This window comes from Oncorhynchus mykiss, chromosome 3 (assembly GCF_013265735.2).
Source record: "Oncorhynchus mykiss isolate Arlee chromosome 3, USDA_OmykA_1.1, whole genome shotgun sequence".
NCBI lineage: Eukaryota > Metazoa > Chordata > Actinopteri > Salmoniformes > Salmonidae > Oncorhynchus > Oncorhynchus mykiss.
This window is the reverse complement of record NC_048567.1, coordinates 2,972,260-2,988,515: the sequence shown is the minus strand read 5'-3', so window position 1 is coordinate 2,988,515 and position 16,256 is coordinate 2,972,260. Positions and strand designations below refer to the sequence as shown.

Below are 16,256 nucleotides of genomic sequence, written 5' to 3'. Positions count from 1 at the left end.
ACACGTTTTGAATGGGGCCAAGAGTTCAACTGTTTTCCTAGCGATCATACAGCAACATTCCAAAATGTATGTCATAATGACAGGGTCACATTTTGGAATGTTGCTATATGACGTCATCGTTTATCAACGCGGAAAAGACGTCCAGATGTTCGGATTGAACAAAGCTAAACTGGGCCTTGAACATAAACCCGTGCGCGGCCATTTAGAGTCAAACGCTCCGTTTCTTCGCGCAAGGTCATGAAAATGAAAGGAACCAGTAAAAGGGCGGAAGAGAAGGGTGAGTTATTCTAACCATCTCAACAATTTCAGTATAGGCAGTCACTCATCAATATTCAGTGTTGGAAAAAATACCCAACTGTCATACTTGAGTAAAATACCATAATATATCAAAAGTGAAAGCCACCCAGGAAATTACTATTTAAATTGACTTAAGTAGCAAAAGTAAATATAATTGCTAACATATACCTAAGTATCAAAAGTAAAAGTATAAACCATTTAAAATTCCTTGTATTAAGCGAACCAGATGGCATCATTTTCTTGTTTTTTTCAATTTAAGGATAGCCAGGGGCACACTCCAACACTCAGACATAATTTACAAACAAAGCATGTGTGTTTAGTGAGTCCTCCAGATCAGAGGCAGTAGGATGACCAGGGATGTTCTCTGTTTAGTGAGTCCCCCAGATCAGAGGCAGTAGGATGACCAGGGATGTTCTCTGTTTAGTGAGTCTCCCAGATCAGAGGCAGTAGGGATGACCAGGGATGTTCTCTGTTTAGTGAGTCCCCCAGATCAGAGGCAGTAGGGATGACCAGGGATGTTCTCTGTTTAGTGAGTCCACCAGATCAGAGGCAGTAGGGATGACCAGGAATGTTCTCTGTTTAGTGAGTCCTCCAGATCAGAGGCAGTAGGGATGACCAGGGATGTTCTCTGTTTAGTGAGTCCCCCAGATCAGAGGCAGTAGGGATGACCAGGGATGTTCTCTGTTTAGTGAGTCCATCAGATCAGAGGCAGTAGGATGACCAGGGATGTTCTCTGTTTAGTGAGTCCCCCAGATCAGAGGCAGTAGGGATGACCAGGGATGTTCTCTGTTTAGTGAGTCCTCCAGATCAGAGGCAGTAGGGATGACCAGGGATGTTCTCTGTTTAGTGAGTCCCCCAGATCAGAGGCAGTAGGGATGACCAGGGATGTTCTCTGTTTAGTGAGTCCTCCAGATCAGAGGCAGTAGGGATGACCAGGGATGTTCTCTGTTTAGTGAGTCCTCCAGATCAGAGGCAGTAGGGATGACCAGGGATGTTCTCTGTTTAGTGAGTCCATCAGATCAGAGGCAGTAGGGATGACCAGGGATGTTCTCTGTTTAGTGAGTCCATCAGATCAGAGGCAGTAGGGATGACCAGGGATGTTCTCTGTTTAGTGAGTCCATCAGATCAGAGGCAGTAGGATGACCAGGGATGTTCTCTGTTTAGTGAGTCCCCCAGATCAGAGGCAGTAGGATGACCAGGGATGTTCTCTGTTTAGTGAGTCCATCAGATCAGAGGCAGTAGGGATGACCAGGGATGTTCTCTGTTTAGTGAGTCCATCAGATCAGAGGCAGTAGGGATAACCAGGGATGTTCTCTTGATAAGTGCTTGAATTGGACCATTTTCTGTGCTACTAAGCATTCAAAATGTAATGAGTACTTTTGGGTGTCAGGGGAAATGTATAGTGTTAAAAGTACATTATTTTCTTGAGTAATGTAGGGAAGTAAAAGTACAAGTTTTCAAAAATATAAATAGTAACATAAAGTGCAGATACCCCAAAAAACGACGTAAGAAGTACTTTCTAGTATTTTTACTTAAGTACTTTACACCCCTGTCACTATTTGAAATTCTTTTGTCAAACCAAAGCCAATGTTGTTGGCCTTCTCGTTTTTGCAGTTACAGTAGACCTACATCAACAGTGAAAACTGCTGCAAAAGTAAAAGTCCTTTGACCAATTTTCCGTCCAAAAGAACCCTGTGTGCTGAATCTGTCCTCTTTCATTTCAGGCTATGCCGCTCCCTATGATCCATTCTTCAGTGGACCAGTACGAAAGAGGTTTGTGCAGACTCATCAATGGTTGTTTTCCTTCATTCAATCTCGATTTCCATTTGGAATATTTATGGTGTGCGTCCCAAATAGCAACCTATTCCCTACACTAGGGCTGTTACGGTGCGTGAATGAGGACCCAAAAGCGAATCAACTTAAACAGAGCTTCTTTAATTACCAAACATAGGTAGGCTCAGATGGACCGGCAGATTCCGACAGGACAAGACAAGGTTACAGCAAACATGACGACAGTCTGGTTCAGACATGAAACACAACAAACAAGAATCCGACAAAGACAGGAGCAGAAACAGAGAGAGATATAGGGACCTAATCAGAGGGAAAAAGGGAACAGGTGGGGAACGGGGTGAATGGGTAGTTAGAGGAGACAAGGGACAGCTGGGGGAAAGCGGGGGAGAAAAGGTAACCTAACACGACCAGCAGAGGGAGACAGGGAGAAGGGAAAGGACAGAGACAAGACAACATGACAGTACATGACAGTACCCCCCCACTCACCGAGCGCCTCCTGGCGCACTCGAGGAGGAAACCTGGCGGCAACGGAGGAAATCATCAATCAGCGCACGGTCCAGCACGTCCCGAGAGGGAACCCAACTCCTCTCCTCAGGACAGTACCCCTCCCAGTCAACTAGGTACTGATGACCACGGCCCCGAGGACGCATGTCCAAGATTTTACGGACCCTGTAGATAGGTGCGCCCTCGACAAGGATGGGGGGGGGGGGGGGGGGGAGACGAGCGGGGGCGCGAAGAACGGGCTTAACACAGGAGACATGGAAGACCGGGTGGACGCGACGAAGATATCGCGGAAGAAGAAGTCGCACTGCGACAGGATTAATGACCTGAGAGATACGGAATGGACCAATGAACCGCGGGGTCAACTTGCGAGAAGCCGTCTTAAGGGGAAGGTTCTGAGTGGAGAGCCAAACTCTCTGACCGCGACAATATCTAGGGCTCTTCGTTCTACGCTTATTAGCAGCTCTCACAGTCTGCGCCTTATAACGGCAAAGTGCAGACCTGACCCTCTTCCAGGTGCGCTCGCAACGTTGGACAAAAGCCTGAGCGGAGGGGACGCTGGACTCGGCGAACTGAGATGAGAACAACGGAGGCTGGTACCCGAGGCTACTCTGAAAAGGAGATAGCCCGGTCGCAGACGAAGGAAGCGAGTTGTGGGCGTATTCTGCCCAGGGGAGCTGTTCTGACCAAGACGCAGGGTTGCGAAAAGAAAGACTGCGTAAGATGCGACCAATAGTCTGATTGGCCCGTTCTGCTTGACCGTTAGACTGGGGGTGAAAGCCGGAAGAGAGACTGACGGAAGCCCCAATCAAACGGCAAAACTCCCTCCAAAATTGAGACGTGAATTGCGGACCTCTGTCCGAAACGACGTCTGACGGAAGGCCATGAATTCTGAAAACATTCTCGATGATGATTTGTGCCGTCTCTTTAGCAGAAGGAAGCTTAGCAAGGGGAATGAAATGAGCCGCCTTAGAGAACCTATCGACAACCGTAAGAATAACAGTCTTCCCCGCTGACGAAGGCAGTCCGGTGACAAAATCTAAGGCGATGTGAGACCACGGTCGAGAGGGAATAGGAAGCGGCCTGAGACGGCCGGCAGGAGGAGAGTTACCGGACTTAGTCTGCGCGCAGACCGAACAAGCAGCCACGAAACGACGCGTGTCATGCTCCCGGGTGGGCCACCAGAAACGCTGGCGAATGGAAGCAAGCGTACCCCGAACGCCAGGGTGGCCGGCTAACTTGGCAGAGTGAGCCCACTGAAGAACGGCCAGACGAGTAGGAACGGGAACGAAAAGAAGGTTCCTAGGACAAGCGCGCGGCGACGGAGTTTGAGTGAGTGCTTGCTTTACCTGCCTCTCAATTCCCCAGACAGTCAACCCGACAACACGCCCCTCAGGGAGAATCCCCTCGGGGTCAGTGGAGGCTACTGAAGAACTGAAGAGACGAGACAAAGCATCAGGCTTGGTGTTCTTAGAGCCCGGACGATAAGAAATCACGAACTCGAAACGAGCGAAAAACAGCGCCCAACGCGCCTGACGCGCATTAAGTCGTTTGGCAGAACGGATGTACTCAAGGTTCCTATGGTCAGTCCAAACGACAAAAGGAACGGTCGCCCCCTCCAACCACTGTCGCCATTCGCCTAGGGCTAACCGGATGGCGAGCAGTTCGCGGTTACCCACATCATAGTTACGTTCCGACGGCGACAGGCGATGAGAAAAATACGCGCATGGGTGGACCTTGTCGTCAGAGAGGGAGCGCTGAGAAAGGATGGCTCCCACTCCCACCTCTGACGCGTCAACCTCGACAACGAACTGTCTAGAGACGTCAGGTGTAACAAGGATAGGAGCGGATGTAAAACGATTCTTGAGGAGATCAAAAGCTCCCTGGGCGGAAACGGACCACTTAAAGCACGTCTTGACAGAAGTAAGGGCTGTGAGAGGAGCTGCCACCTGACCGAAATTACGGATGAAACGACGATAGAAGTTCGCGAAGCCGAGAAAGCGCTGCAGCTCGACGCGTGACTTAGGGACGGGCCAATCAATGACAGCTTGGACCTTAGCGGGATCCATCTTAATGCCTTCAGCGGAAATAACAGAACCGAGAAATGTGACGGAGGAGGCATGAAAAGTGCACTTCTCAGCCTTCACAAAAAGACAATTCTCTAAAAGGCGCTGGAGGACACGTCGAACGTGCTGAACATGAATCTGGAGTGACGGTGAAAAAATCAGGATATCGTCAAGGTAAACGAAAACAAAGATGTTCAGCATGTCTCTCAGGACATCATTGACTAATGCCTGAAAGACAGCTGGAGCGTTAGCGAGGCCGAAAGGAAGAACCCGGTATTCAAAGTGCCCTAACGGAGTGTTAAACGCCGTCTTCCACTCGTCCCCCTCCCTGATGCGCACGAGATGGTAAGCGTTACGAAGGTCCAACTTAGTGAAAAACCTGGCTCCCTGCAGGATCTCGAAGGCTGAAGACATAAGAGGAAGCGGATAACGATTCTTCACTGTTATGTCATTCAGCCCTCGATAATCTATGCAGGGGCGCAGAGACCCGTCCTTCTTCTTGACAAAAAAAAACCCCGCTCCGGCGGGAGAGGAGGAGGGGACTATGGTACCGGCGTCAAGAGCTACAGACAAATAATCTTCGAGAGCCTTACGTTCGGGAGCCGACAGAGAGTATAGTCTACCCCGGGGGGGGGTGGTTCCCGGAAGGAGATCAATACTACAATCATACGACCGGTGTGGAGGAAGAGAGGTGGCCTTGGACCGACTGAACACCGTGCGCAGATCGTGATATTCCTCCGGCACCCCTGTCAAATCACCAGGCTCCTCCTGTGAAGAAGAGACAGAGGAAACAGGAGGGATAGCAGACATTAAACATTTCACATGACAAGAGACGTTCCAGGAGAGGATAGAATTACTAGACCAATTAATGGAAGGATTATGACAAACTAGCCAGGGATGGCCCAAAACAACAGGTGTAAAAGGTGAACGAAAAATTAAAAAAGAAATGGTTTCACTATGATTACCAGAAACAGTGAGGGTTAAAGGTAGCGTCTCACGCTGAATCCTGGGGAGAGGACTACCATCCAGGGCGAACAAGGCCGTGGGCTCCTTTAACTGTCTGAGAGGAATGTCATGTTCCCGAGCCCAGGTCTCGTCCATAAAACAGCCCTCCGCCCCAGAGTCTATTAAGGCACTGCAGGAAGCTGACGAACCGGTCCAGCGTAGATGGACCGACAAGGTAGTGCAGGATCTTGAAGGAGAGACAGGAGTAGTAGCGCTCACCAGTAGCCCTCCGCTTACTGACGAGCTCTGGCCTTTTACTGGACATGAAGTGACAAAATGACCAGCGGAACCGCAATAGAGACAGAGGCGGTTGGTGATTCTCCGTTCCCTCTCCTTAGTCGAGATGCGGATACCTCCCAGCTGCATGGGCTCAGCACCCGAGCCGGCAGAGGAAGATGGTAGTGATGCGGAGAGGGAGGCGACGGAGAGCGCGAGCTCCTTTCCACGAGCTCGGTGACGAAGATCAACCCGTCGCTCAATGCGAATAGCGAGTTCAATCAAGGAATCCACGCTGGAAGGAACCTCCCGGGAGAGAATCTCATCCTTTACCTCTGCGCGGAAACCCTCCAGAAGACGAGCGAGCAAGGCCGGCTCGTTCCAGCCACTGGAGACAGCAAGAGTGCGAAACTCAATAGAGTAGTCTGTTATGGATCGATTGCCTTGACATAGGGAAGACAGGGCCCTGGAAGCCTCCTCCCCAAAAACAGATCGATCAAAAACCCGTATCATCTCCTCCTTAAAGTCTTGATACTGGTTAGTACACTCAGCCCTTGCCTCCCAGATTGCCGTGCCCCACTCACGAGCCCGTCCAATAAGGAGAGATATGACGTAGGCGACACGAGCAGTGCTCCTGGAGTAAGTGTTGGGCTGGAGAGAAAACACAATATCACACTGGGTGAGGAACGAGCGGCATTCAGTGGGCTCCCCAGAGTAACACGGCGGGTTATTGACTCTGGGCTCCAGAGATTCGAAAGCCCTGGAAGTGGCCGGTGGATCGAGGCGGAGATGGTGAACCTGTTCTGTGAGGTTGGAGACTTGGGTGGCCAGGGTCTCAACGGCATGTCGAGCAGCAGACAATTCCTGCTTGTGTCTGCCTAGCATCGCTCCCTGGATCTCGACGGCTGAGTGGAGAGGATCCGAAGTCGCTGGGTCCATTCTTGGTCGGATTCTTCTGTTACGGTGCGTGAATGAGGACCCAAAAGCGAATCAACTTAAACAGAGCTTCTTTAATTACCAAACATAGGTAGGCTCAGATGGACCGGCAGATTCCGACAGGACAAGACAAGGTTACAGCAAACATGACGACAGTCTGGTTCAGACATGAAACACAACAAACAAGAATCCGACAAAGACAGGAGCAGAAACAGAGAGAGATATAGGGACCTAATCAGAGGGAAAAAGGGAACAGGTGGGGAACGGGGTGAATGGGTAGTTAGAGGAGACAAGGGACAGCTGGGGGAAAGCGGGGGAGAAAAGGTAACCTAACACGACCAGCAGAGGGAGACAGGGAGAAGGGAAAGGACAGAGACAAGACAACATGACAGTACATGACAAGGGCAGTACCTTTATCCAGGGTCTGTATAGGTTGAAAGTTGGGACATATACATACAATTTGTATTTTTTTCTAGCATAGATTTTTTTAAATGCACTGCTAAAATCACAGCATATGCAGAAGCACACATACAAAATCATGCTCACATTACATCTTAGATTTGTGTACAACTCTTTTGAAAGCGGACATGCTAGCTAGCTGTCATGTGGATTAAGTCCACCTTGTTCAAGCATATGAATCAGCTGATTTCATTTCTTTGTGTCATTTCAGGAGCTGCACAGATCTGATCTGCTGCATACTGTTCTTGGCTGTCATAGCTGGTTACATGGTCATGGGAGTTCTGGGTAGGGAAGTCTTCATCATCGTTTGAAGATGGCATGACTGTCATCATATGATATCTGTTTTATCCCTTGCTCATCTAAAAAGGCAGTATCTGATTGTCAATGTCAACATGACAATGAGAGAGATGATTCCCCTGTATACTGTTCGGCCATCTGTTAGTGTACAGCACAGTAGGCCTAGCTACATCGACCGAACCACTCTGAAATTAAACCCCTGTCATGGAAGTGTGTGATATGATTTCCTCTGGTTCTTTCTCTCTCCCTCCATCAGCCTGGTTGTTTGGAGACCCTCGCCATGTTCTCTTCCCCAGGAACTCCACCGGAATGTTCTGTGGCGTGGGGATGAATAGGTGAGTAGTATGTTATGTCTATCTAGCTATAGGTCCTATGTTATGTCTACCTAGTTATAGGTCCTATGTTACTGTATGTCTATCTAGTTATAGTTCCTATGTTATGTCTACCTAGTTATAGTTCCTATGTTATGTCTACCTAGTTATAGGTCCTATGTTACTGTATGTCTACCTAGTTATAGGTCCTATGTTACTGTATGTCTACCTAGTTTTAGGTCCTATGTTATGTCTACCTAGTTATAGGTCCTATGTTACTGTATGTCTACCTAGTTATAGGTCCTATGTTACTGTATGTCTACCTAGTTATAGGTCCTATGTTACTGTATGTCTACCTAGTTATAGGTCCTATGTTATGTCTACCTAGTTATAGGTCCTATGTTACTGTATGTCTACCTAGTTATAGGTCCTATGTTACTGTATGTCTACCTAGTTATAGGTCCTATGTTACTGTATGTCTACCTAGTTATAGGTCCTATGTTACTGTATGTCTACCTAGTTATAGGTCCTATGTTACTGTATGTCTACCTAGTTATAGGTCCTATGTTATGTCTACCTAGTTATAGGTCCTATGTTATGTCTACCTAGTTATAGGTCCTATGTTATGTCTACCTAGTTATAGGTCCTATGTTATTGTATGTCTACCTAGTTATAGGTCCTATGTTACTGTATGTGTACCTAGTTATAGGTCCTATGTTATGTGTACCTAGTTATAGGTCCTATGTTACTGTATGTCTACCTAGTTATAGGTCCTATGTTACTGTATGTCTACCTAGTTATAGGTCCTATGTTATGTCTACCTAGTTATAGGTCCTATGTTACTGTATGTCTACCTAGTTATAGGTCCTATGCTACTGTATGTCTGTCTACCTAGTTATAGGTCCTATGTTATGTCTACCTAGTTATAGGTCATATGTTACTGTATGTGTACCTAGTTATAGGTCCTATGTTACTGTATGTCTACCTAGTTATAGGTCCTATGTTACTGTATGTCTACCTAGTTATAGGTCCTATGTTATGTCTACCTAGTTATAGGTCCTATGTTATGTCTTCCTAGTTATAGGTCCTATGTTATTGTATGTCTACCTAGTTATAGGTCCTATGTTACTGTATGTGTACCTAGTTATAGGTCCTATGTTACTGTATGTCTACCTAGTTATAGGTCCTATGTTACTGTATGTCTACCTAGTTATAGGTCCTATGTTACTGTATGTCTATCAATCAATCAATCAAATTTATTTTATATAGCCCTTCGTACATCAGCTGATATCTCAAAGTGCTGTACAGAAACCCAGCCTAAAACCCCAAACAGCAAGCAATGCAGGTGAAGAAGTCTACCTAGTTATAGGTCCTATGTTACTGTATGTCTACCTAGTTATAGGTCCTATGTTACTATATGTCTACCTAGTTATAGGTCCTATGTTACTGTATGTGTACCTAGTTATAGGTCCTATGATACTGTATGTCTACCTAGTTATAGTTCCTATGTTACTGTATGTCTACCTAGTTATAGGTCCTATGTTACTGTATGTCTACCTAGTTATAGGTCCTATGTTACTGTATGTCTACCTAGTTATAGGTCCTATGTTACTGTATGTCTACCTAGTTATAGGTCCTATGTTATGTCTACTTAGTTATAGGTTCTATGTTACTGTATGTCTACCTAGTTATAGGTCCTATGTTTCTGTCTACCTAGTTATAGGTCCTATGTTACTGTATGTCTACCTAGTTATAGGTCCTATGTTACTGTATGTCTACCTAGTTATAGGTCCTATGGTACTGTATGTCTACCTAGTTATAGGTCCTATGTTACTGTATGTCTACCTAGTTATAGTTCCTATGTTACTGTATGTCTACCTAGTTATAGGTCCTATGTTACTGTATGTCTACCTAGTTATAGGTCCTATATTACTGTATGTCTACCTAGTTATAGGTCCTATGTTATGTCTACCTAGTTATAGGTCCTATGTTATGTCTACCTAGTTATAGGTCCTATGTTACTGTATGTCTACCTAGTTATAGGTCCTATATTACTGTATGTCTACCTAGTTATAGGTCCTATGTTACTGTATGTCTACCTAGTTATAGGTCCTATGTTACTGTATGTCTACCTAGTTATAGTTCCTATGTTACTGTATGTCTACCTAGTTATAGGTCCTATGTTACTGTATGTCTACCTAGTTATAGGTCCTATGTTATGTCTACCTAGTTATAGGTCCTATGTTACTGTATGTCTACCTAGTTATAGGTCCTATGTTACTGTATGTCTACCTAGTTATAGGTCCTATGTTATGTCTACCTAGTTATAGGTCCTATGTTACTGTATGTCTACCTAGTTATAGGTCCTATGTTACTGTATGTGTACCTAGTTATAGGTCCTATGTTACTGTATGTGTACCTAGTTATAGTTCCTATGTATGTGTACGTAGCTACAGGCCAAGCATCAGAAATCATGGCTGAGTCCTAAACATACCTATAAGGTGGTGCACTCTAAAGGGATATAGGGTGTCTGTCAGGATGCTGGAACAGTGGCCTGGATGTGCATGTATGCTAACTCACTGAGTGTCTGAAAGAGATCAAGTTGAGACAACTCAGTCTTTGTTTTTAACTCTGTCTTGCCAGAGACCAGCCCAGGATGATCTATGTGGACATACTGAAGTGTGCCACGACCACCAAGGTGATGGCAGCAGCGCTCGGAGGCACACAGTGTCCCACCACACAGGTCAGACTCAAACTGTATCTGTACGATCACATCCTACTTGTCCCCGTCCGTGTGACCAGAGTCACGTAGGACATATGACGTAACAGATAGGACATACTGCATAGGGTACAACATGTAGCTTAGGACACATACCACTTCATGTAATAGTCAACAGTATGGGGCCACATCATTTGGGGAATAGGGTTTCATTTGAGATTTGACTCACTCTCTCTCCTGATGGTTTCACTCACACTTTCGATACCTGTGATACGTCAAATGTGAGACTGCGGGAAATCAAGGTTTGCCGTACACTAATGTCTGGTCCCTCCCATCTCTCTGTCCCTTCCTCTGCAGGTGTGTGTCCCTAAGTGTCCGTCTCACTTCTGGATGCTGTCTGCTGCTGCCTATGACCCCGACGCCAATCCCAAAGACTTCTTCCATCAGCAGTACTGTGACCACAGCCTCAACCTGACTACCACCACCTGGGTACAGGGCATTTTACACTGTTATCAATGTGCTTATAGAGACTGGAACTGGGTGTGTGGGACCATTAGTCCCAAGCATTCTGTCAAGCATAGCTACATTACAGTGTAGCTTATGTCTGTGTTTCATTCTGAGTTAAAGGGTTTGGTTGATTGGAAAACATTTTAATTTCAGGCATTGATTAGAAACAGATGTAGTTTCTACATGATTGCGTCTGTTAATACAGTGCTTCTGTATATTGGCCATCCTTCTTGTCATGTTTGGTCCTGTACTCTCTCTTTCAGACTGTCCAAGAGATCCTTGATGCAGAACTTTGTCCGTCCTTCCTTGTTCCAAGTAAATCAGGTGAAGTAGTTTAACATGGCATCCATCCTCACATCTACTGACAGGACTGTTAATGTGTACATTAAATAATAGTTCAATAAAATAAAAAGGATGTCTACATAATCATGGTACAGAGGATGAAGTGAAACAGCAGGAAACTGAGGTGAATCCACTCTGAACCTTTTCCTCACTCTACTCGTCCGTATGTTGTCGTTTGAATCACTACAGCTCTGGGGAGGTGTTTGCCCAGTCTACATGCTCTCAAAAGTGCTCCTTCCAACTTCACTCTGCCCGGAATGGCCTCCGTCAACGAGACAGTCAACAGCATCAGAAGCGCCATGGGGTTATAATTCATCCAATGAACCAATATTCTCCTGTAGATACTATACGCCTGTCCCAAAGGGCACTCTTTTCCTTTTGTAGTGCACTATTTTTGACCAGAACCCATAGGGAATAAGGTGCCATTTGGGACACAGAATATGTGTAGCTAAACAGATCATCACTGTCTCCTAACCTACTATATCTTTCCATTATTCCAGCTCACTGATATCAGGCTTCAACAGAAAGGCCGTAGGAGTGAGGGTCTTTGAGGACTTTGCCTCCTCCTGGTACTGGATCTTACTGTAAGTCTGAGCTTCCAACTATCTCACAGTGGGTACATAGTACCACATAGAGCCATGATACTACATAGAGTCATGATACTACATAGAGCCATAGTACTACATAGAGCCATGGTACTACATAGAGCCATGATACTACATAGAGCCATGGTACTACATAGAGCCATGATACAACATAGAGCCATGGTACTACATAGAGCCATGGTACTACATAGAGCCATGATACTACATAGAGCCATGGTACTACATAGAGCCATGGTACTACATAGAGCCATAGTACTACATAGCGCCATGGCACTACATAGAGCCATAGTACTACATAGAGCCATGGTACTACGTAGAGCCATAGTACTACGTAGAGCCATGATACTACATAGAGCCATGATACTACATAGAGCCATGATACTACATAGAGCCATGGTACTACATAGAGCCATGATACTACATAGAGCCATGGTACTACATAGAGCCATAGTACTACATAGAGCCATGGTACTACATAGAGCCATAGTACTACATAGAGCCATGGTACTACATAGAGCCATGATACTACATAGAGCCATGGTACTACATAGAGCCATGGTACTACATAGAGCCATGGTACTACATAGCACCATGATACTACATAGAGCCATGGTACTACATAGAGCCATGGTACTACATAGAGCCATAGTACTACATAGAGCCATAGTACTACATAGAGCCATGGTACTACGTAGAGCCATGGTACTACATAGAGCCATAGTACTACATAGAGCCATAGTACTACATAGAGCCATGGTTACATGGAACTCTATTCCACATCAAGGAACTCACACAAGCAGTAAAATCTGATTTAAAAAAACAGAGTGACTTACAGGAGCAATTAGGGTTACGTGTCATGCTCAAGGGAACAGCGGCAGATTTTCCCCTAGTCGGCTCTTAACCGCTAGGCTACCAGCCGCGCCAACCGCCAACAGCCAACCGGTACTAACGCTAGTAAACCAACCAACAGTAAATCTTGTCAGTCTACCAGCACCAACTAGTCCACTGGTGTTTTACACTGTATGTCTATACCATGCCTGAGCTGTCTCTGTTCCAATATCCACACTATCCTACCACTTAGTATGAAGCAATGTGTTGACCATCTATTAGAAGTGGTATGTCAGTATAGACATTGGATGTCTAGTTGTTTGCAGTGGTCTGGTGGTTGCTCTGGACAGTTGCTTGTCAACCAACCAACACTAATGCCAGTCAGTCAGAGTGTTTAGCATGCCCATACCATGCCTCAGCTGCTCTCCAACAGTTTGCTGCGTGCTGTGTTTGCAGTGGTCTGACGCTGGCTCTGCTAGTCAGTGTGGTGTTCCTGTTGCTGCTGAGGTACCTGGCCATTGTCCTGGTCTGGATTCTCATGGTGGGACTTCTGGTGGTGGGAGGCTACGGTAAGTCTGGCTCATATAGCCCTGCAGCCTGGCCTGGACTAGATTATGTGGATCATATGTAGGGATAAAGTGGTGGTGGTGTCTGTGTGTGTGTGTGTCTGCCTGCCTGTCTGTCTGTCTGTCTGTCTGTCTGTCTGTCTGTCTGTCTGTCTGTCTGTCTGTCTGTCTGTCTGTCTGTCTGTCTGTCTGTCTGTCTGTCTGTCTGTCTGTCTGCCTGTCTGTCTGTCTGTCTGTCTGTCTGTCTGTCTGTCTGTCTGTCTGTCTGTCTGCCTGCCTGTCTGTCTGTCTGTCTGTCTGTCTGTCTGTCTGTCTGTCTGTCTGTCTGTCTGTCTGTCTGTCTGTCTGTCTGTCTGTCTGTCTGCCTGTCTGTCTGTCTGTCTGTCTGTCTGTCTGTCTGTCTGTCTGCCTGCAGACAAGAAAGACAAGGGTCAACATGCTTTTCTTACTATTTTGACTTTCCAATCTTTTGTATCTAGCAATCACTATTTTATACTCACATGCTAGCCTTATCTGGTTTTCTGTTAAATCTCGAATTATGACAGAATTTGCATAATGGGTTCTTCTCCTCCCCAGGAATATGGCACTGCTACTCAGAATACTACCATTTCAGCACTTCTAAACTGAAGTTCGGTGATCTAAGCTTCAATACAAATATCTCAGTCTACCTTCAAGTCAAAGAGACCTGGCTTGCTTTCTGTGAGTTTGATCATTATGTACTGTCTATGGGTTATATCAGTGGAGGCTGCTGAGGGGAGGACAGCTCATAATAGTATCTGGAACGAAGCGAAACCGTGTGTTTGATGTATTTGATACCATTCCACTCATTCCGCTCCATCCATTACCACAAGCCCATCCTCCCAAATGAAGGTGCCACCAGCCTCCTGTGTCCAAAGATTGGCATATATTTCTATTTAATTTAACATTTTTTATCCAGGAAGTCCCATTGAGGTCAGAGGACCTCTTTTACAAGGGAAACCTGGCCAGCTCAATAAAAAACACTATTTCTTTCTTTCCTCAGTGATCATCCTGTGCGTGTGGGAGTCCATTTTGATTCTGGTGCTTAGTTGTCTCAGGAGGAGACTCTCTGTTGCTGTTGCTCTCATGGAGGAGTCCAGCAGGTCAGACATGGCCTCAGATTTGATTCATTGTATTTATTAGTGTTTTATCCTGTATGAAAGGATGTGTAATGTGTGTGTTCTGTCGGCAGGGTGGTGGGTTACCTGATGTCCACCCTGCTCTACCCTCTGTTTACCTTTGTTCTGCTGGTGGTGTGTGTGGCCTACTGGGGAATGACCTCCCTGTATCCTTTGACCCATCATACATGGGGTTTCCATTTCCAATGCTTTCTAATGCATAAGCTAACTGGTTATTTTCACTGCTTATTTTGTCATGTGTGTTTTAGCCAGTGGTTGGAACAGAACAGAAAACGAGAAAAGAACAACATTTTTAGAGGAACAGAGAGAGAATCGGGAACGAAAGTGATCTATACTGTTCTGGAACAGAACCGTTATTCTACTGTAACCCCCCCCATCCGGAGTATAGTCTACTGTAACCCCTCCCCCTCCGAAGTATAGTCTAATGTAACCCCTCCCCATCCGGAGTATAGTCTACTGTAGCCCCTCCCCCTCCAAAATATAGTCTACTGTAACCCCCCCCCCCCCCCCCCACATCCGGAGTATAGTCTACTGTAGCCCCTCCCCCTCCAAGATATAGTCTACTGTAACCCCTCCCCATCCAGAGCATAGTCTACTGTAGCCCCTCCCCCCCGAAGTATAGTCTAATGGAGTATAGTCTACTGTAACCCCTCCCCATCTAGAGTATAGTCTACTGTAACCCCTCCCCATCCGGAGTATAGTCTACTGTAACCCCCCCCCCCTTCCCCCCCCCCCGAAGTATAGTCTACTGTAACCCCTCCCCAACCGGAGTATAGTCTACTGTAGCCCCTCCCCCCCAAAGTATAGTCTGCTGTAGCCCCTCCCCCTTTGGGGTATAGTCTACTGTAGCCCCCCCTTCGAAGTATAGTCTACTGTAGCCACTCCCCCTTCAAAGTATAGTCTACTGTAGCCCCTCTCCCTTCAAAGTATAGTCTACTGTAACCCCTCCCCCTTCGAAGTATAGTCTACTGTAGCCCCTCCCCCTTCAAATTATAGTCTACTGTAGCCCCTCCCCCTTCGAAGTATAGTCTACTGTAGCCCCTCCCCCTTAGAAGTATAGTCTACTGTAGCCCCTCCCCCTTCGAAGTATAGTCTACTGTAGCCCCTCCCCCTTCGAAGTATAGTCTACTGTAGCCCCTCCCCCTTTGAAGTATAGTCTACTGCATAGTTTGCCCACTCCATAGCAAGCTGCTCTATCCACACTGATTGGTAAAGTCGAGCTAAAGGTAAAAAAAAACATTTCAGAGGTTTAAAAAGGAAGAGAAAGGAACGATAGAAACAATGACTTCGAACCGATTCATAACTTTTGTTTCCTGGTCGGAACAGTGGAACGGAAACAAAAAAAATTATGGTTCTGTTCAGAACGAAATGATTGGAAAATCATTTTGTTTCCAACCACTGGTTTTTGCCTTTAGTTTGGTTGGGTCCTTGACTCGAGGCTCCCCACAGATACTTGGTCACATCAGGGGCCCCTCTCTACAGAGTGGTGTCTCTTAGCGACCCCTCTGTAGATAAGTGTAGTCTCATCAACGGCTCTGAGACCTGCAAGCCACAGGTAGATGGCTTCGCTTCTATTGGTTTCAATTGACAAATGATTCTGATGTCAGAACCTCATGTTTGCAACCCACCTTGAAATGAGGTAAACTAGGGGAA

The 16,256-nt window shown here is 46.2% G+C and overlaps 1 protein-coding gene across 1 annotated transcript in view; it reads left to right on the top strand.

The window, feature by feature from the left end:
- Positions 1–243: 243 nt before the first annotated feature.
- The window catches only part of LOC118964349 (choline transporter-like protein 4), a 24,627-nt gene continuing 8,614 nt past the window's right edge, over positions 244–16,256 (top strand). Inside the window, exons 1-14 of the mRNA XM_036975425.1 lie at positions 244–277; positions 2,022–2,070; positions 7,483–7,556; positions 7,825–7,903; positions 10,523–10,622; positions 10,956–11,087; positions 11,369–11,429; positions 11,637–11,751; positions 11,948–12,031; positions 13,337–13,449; positions 14,023–14,145; positions 14,468–14,567; positions 14,657–14,749; positions 16,053–16,158. Coding sequence (XP_036831320.1) covers positions 244–277; positions 2,022–2,070; positions 7,483–7,556; positions 7,825–7,903; positions 10,523–10,622; positions 10,956–11,087; positions 11,369–11,429; positions 11,637–11,751; positions 11,948–12,031; positions 13,337–13,449; positions 14,023–14,145; positions 14,468–14,567; positions 14,657–14,749; positions 16,053–16,158 — 1,263 coding nt within the window. The remainder of the gene's footprint in view (positions 278–2,021; positions 2,071–7,482; positions 7,557–7,824; positions 7,904–10,522; positions 10,623–10,955; positions 11,088–11,368; positions 11,430–11,636; positions 11,752–11,947; positions 12,032–13,336; positions 13,450–14,022; positions 14,146–14,467; positions 14,568–14,656; positions 14,750–16,052; positions 16,159–16,256) is intronic.